Source organism: Priapulus caudatus, unplaced genomic scaffold, assembly GCF_000485595.1.
Source record: "Priapulus caudatus unplaced genomic scaffold, Priapulus_caudatus-5.0.1 Scaffold336, whole genome shotgun sequence".
NCBI classification, from domain to species: domain Eukaryota; kingdom Metazoa; phylum Priapulida; class Priapulimorpha; order Priapulimorphida; family Priapulidae; genus Priapulus; species Priapulus caudatus.
The window spans coordinates 132,243-136,668 of NW_014577397.1; the positions used below are offsets into that span (position 1 = coordinate 132,243).

Sequence of the window (4,426 nt, forward strand, 5' to 3'; positions counted from 1 at the left end):
ACTCTCGTCGTGTGTGTGTGTGTGTGTGTGTGTGTGTGTGTGTGTGTGTGTGTGTGTGTGTGTGTGTGTGTGCGCGTGCATGCGCGCCCTTGTGGGTGTGTGCGTGCATGCGCGCCAGTGTGTGTGCGTGCGTTTCCACATTCTCTCTGGTACAGGACAAGCAGCTAAATTAATAAAAGCTGTCATCCATTTTTGTGTGAGCCGGCAGTCGTCATCTAGCTTAGACGCCGAGGTTTGAAGCATAGATTGCATTCTCCTCAACTGGACGTACACGTGTATAACGTGACAAGACGAAAATAACAAGACATCGAGTTTTGCATAGATTTATGAGATGGTAATGCGCCATGTGTTAATTTTCTGAAATTATATTACCGTTATATATATATATATAATCGTTTACGTATATGCATGTACAGTGTAGCCATGAGCGTTGTTAACGACTTATATTGCTCTGATTATTACTTTTACAACACCGAATGATGTCTTCTCAATTTCCCCTGTTAAACGCTGTAAGCATAATGACCATATTGCTGAATCCGCGGGGAATTGGCCATGGCCGTTCACGCCATACACGACCAAATTATTGTATCTACAGGGAATTACACGTAGCTATTTCCGTCACATACACGCGTGTAATGGCGTTCGAATAGGAATTTTACACATGTTCTAACTACACGTCGGAGAGCCGAGAAAACTCGCCGACCTACACTCTATTACTATACCTAAAGCTGACGGATACCTCGTATATCGAATGAAGGGAAGTAGATGTAAAGAAAGGAGAAGGGAGTAAACCAACATTCGAGAAGAGAGAGCGATAGAGAGAGAGAGAGAGAGAGAGAGAGAGAGAGAGAGAGAGAGAGAGAGAGAGAGAGAGATAGAGCGAGAGGTACAGATAGCGAGAGAGTACTAGAGCGAAAGCGAGAGAAAGGGAATACGGGGGAAGGACGAATAAGATTATATACATCAAACGTAAATAGCATATAGACGAAACCGCAGTGGAAAATACAACACATATTTGCATATATCACGACATTTTATTACGCACCGTAGCAAATGTACTTACAATATATTACAGAAATGATATTTACACAATCTGTGCGAGAGAAAATATCGTTTGTATTTATATATATATATATAATTATTTTTGTATATCATACTTATTTACAGCACGCATTGAGTTGTACATTATTTTTCTAACAGTACAACAGGCGTTAAAATTTGATATCAAACCACATATTTATTATTGTGAATCGGAACCAGGGGTATCACAGAATGCTTCTCAGTACAAAGGAGACTGAAGACCGATTACATGGTTTAATTCTACGTGTTCTTGTACTCAACTACAAGTTTTAATACTCTTTACGATACTACGATAACTCGCCTAACGAAATAATCATTAATTTACAACAACGAAATAACAACAATAGGAGCTACAGTCCATCTCTCGCGTTTCAAGCGGCAACACACCGTATAACGATTCATCCGCAAGTCAAAAACGTTCGCGCGGAATGCATCGTGGACCGATCATTGTGGAAGCAATGGCTACATGAATCGATTCGTTCAGTCTTACATGAGCAAGCACCTATGTAACGTAAAGCCATGTAATCGCATGGCGCCGTTCATTTTGATTTTGGAAGCGCATAAAATACGTGAATGACCGCATCACGCCACCCCTCCGCCATTAGTTGGACAGCGGACCTACTTTCTCCGGCGTCAGTGGCGGAGTGAGGGGTGATACGGGCAGTGGAAACGTTACCGGAAAGGCGCTGTAGTACATCGGCCAGGCGCCGGAGCCGATCGTCTGCGTGTGGTGCGGCATGGGATACGCCGTCGGTCGCCGCGCGGGGTGAGTGGAAGACATCGCCGTCTCGGCGAGCGACCAAATCTTCGGTTTCACGGCGGCGGCTTGCACGACCGGCTTAACATCCGCGCGCGGAGTTTTTGCGATAGTTTCCGCGTCTTTCGATGTACCGAGAATGTCGATGTCAGGCTCGTGCGAATTATCGCCATCGTTGGCGTCGTCGAAAAATACGTCGGATGTGACGTCACCTATGAATGAAGTTGATAAATTTAGATACGTAGGTCTAATGCTCAGTTGCGAATGTTGCAATACATGATGATATATTAATAATTAGTTGTTTTCTGGGTTTAGACAAGTTATTGTTACATATTAAAATAATGTTACAATTAGTATATATCTATGTTTATATATATATATATATATTTATTTATTTACTCGTTTATTTATTTATTAAACTAGTTGTTTAAAAGTTATAATTATACGCTACTCTTGAACTTGAAAATGCCAATAATGCAACGCTCTACTGTAAACAGAGACACTTACCAGCAGCCGACTGCTCGTCGGAACCTTTGTGCATCTCCTCGTCATCGTCATCGTCATCGTCATCGTCGTCGTCGTCATCCTTGCTCGTAATGCTTCCGGCTAGCCTGTTCTCCTTCTTCAGCCTGCGTCGCGCGTTCGCGAACCACGTCGACACTTGCGTCAACGTCATCCTCGAGATGACGGCCAGCATGATCTTCTCTCCTTTCGTCGGGTACGGATTCTTGATGTGTTCCTTGAGCCAGGCCTTCAGCGCGCTAGTGGCCTCGCGCGTCGCGTTCTTCCTTCGTATGCCGTTACTGCGTGGTGACAGAAGGGAAATATGACCAGCCTGTCGCGCCACGAATTCACTCGCGGTATCGCAGCATGCGCGGGGCGCGTTCCATTTACAGTGTGTGAAATACAGCGACGATTCGCAGAAGACGAGTGATTTTTCGTTATCGACTAAATTTACATCAGCGTAACGGGTAAATAGAAACTACCTTGTATCGTTTGTAAGAGCTGTAAGCTAACAATGAATGACGAAAAGGGTTCAACGAGAGAATTAAAATACGTTTCAGCGATGAAATTACGCTAAACGTTAGTTAATGTGGGGAATGAGGAACTAGCGGAGATGAGAGAAGTACGACGGTACAAAGACGTGTCGAGACAACGGTCGCCGCTGCCGTCGCTGTCGCCGCTGTCAGCTATTTATTATCAGCGCCGAATCTATGCGACACGTACCTGTCGTAGTAGCCGTTGATTTCGTACGGATGGCTGCTGAGCTGGTGGTGACCTTGACTCAGCCTCAACGCCGTGCCATCGCTCTCTTTCATATCGTACGAATTCTATACAACAAACGAAAAAACCACGAGCTGTTAATAAGTAACACAAACGAAAGGAAACGAAGAGAAAGAAAACGGCAACGTATATATATGCGGCGTGTGTATGCGTGCATGCCTGTATACATATATATATATATATACATTTATACGAGCAAGTGCATTTTCTTCCTCATGCTCGACGCGATCATGTGCTTTCACTTCAGGGACACAAATGGAAGTAGTGCATATTTCTTCGCGCCGAGAAGGGCGTTATAAATTGTCGGTTATGGCAAACAGATTCCTAGCCTTGCTCCAGTGACAGAGACGAATGGCCGAGGAGCGCAACCAGATATTCAGCGCGACAAACACGCCGCTTATTTGCTGCGGATCGTTTTCGCAGCCTCTCATCTGGTGGCAGTTAATTTCGCATATAAAACAGAGCACGCCGATGTATCACCGACGAGGTGCAGTGCTTGCGTATACGCGCGCACACATCTATCGTTAATCATACACTGTCGACGCACCGTGTTATATCCTATACAGAGCTACAGAGGCCAAGATGACGACAGATGACAGTAATGACAAAATTATAAATAGCGCCATTACTCATGACATCTGTTGTGAGTAATCGGAACGCGTTGCTTTCAATAAATATGTAATATAATTAATTATACATGTGTACATATGTATATCCACACACACACCCATTATATATATATACATATATATAATTTATATATATATATATATATATATATATATATATATATCAAGGAACATCTGTGCAAATTTTCTGTTTCAACCTAAAATCTCTAATTAAATTTAAGAATAATAATTAAATAAATAAATGATTAAAAACCACCAACGTGGTTGAAGAATTTGTATTGTTTACGCTCATCTGTAAACCGAACAGACAATCTGTCATATCATAGCTCGCCGATGATACATCTCAAAACAGCAACTATATAACAAGCAAACGCATGTGGCGATGATTTTGCTTTTTTGGCGTCGGGGATTATAAGCCATTAGCAGATGTGTTCGTGTCTGGGACCTTAATGCTGCTAACGACGGCGGTGTGAGGCAAGATGGGCGACACTTACAAATGACCGCGCGCGGCAAAATAGATGATCATCGCGTTAAACTGACGCGAGGTGCGGCAATGTCTGCTTATAAATCGTGTGTAATTATCTACGACGAAGTCATAGATACACCGGCCTCGTATATATATATTATATATATATATATATGTGTGTGTGTGTGTCTGTATATATATATATATATA

General features: G+C 42.8%; 1 protein-coding gene across 1 annotated transcript; it reads right to left on the reverse strand.

The window, feature by feature from the left end:
• Nucleotides 1-1,014: 1,014 nt before the first annotated feature.
• On the reverse strand, nt 1,015-3,168 carry LOC106809202 (iroquois-class homeodomain protein IRX-1-like; the record flags this gene model as incomplete). The annotated part of the gene is given in 3 exon segments (XM_014812198.1): nt 1,015-2,049; nt 2,345-2,640; nt 3,065-3,168. Coding segments are annotated over 3 exon segments (768 nt in total), but the record flags the coding sequence as incomplete, so codon positions are not given.
• Nucleotides 3,169-4,426: the final 1,258 nt, after the last annotated feature.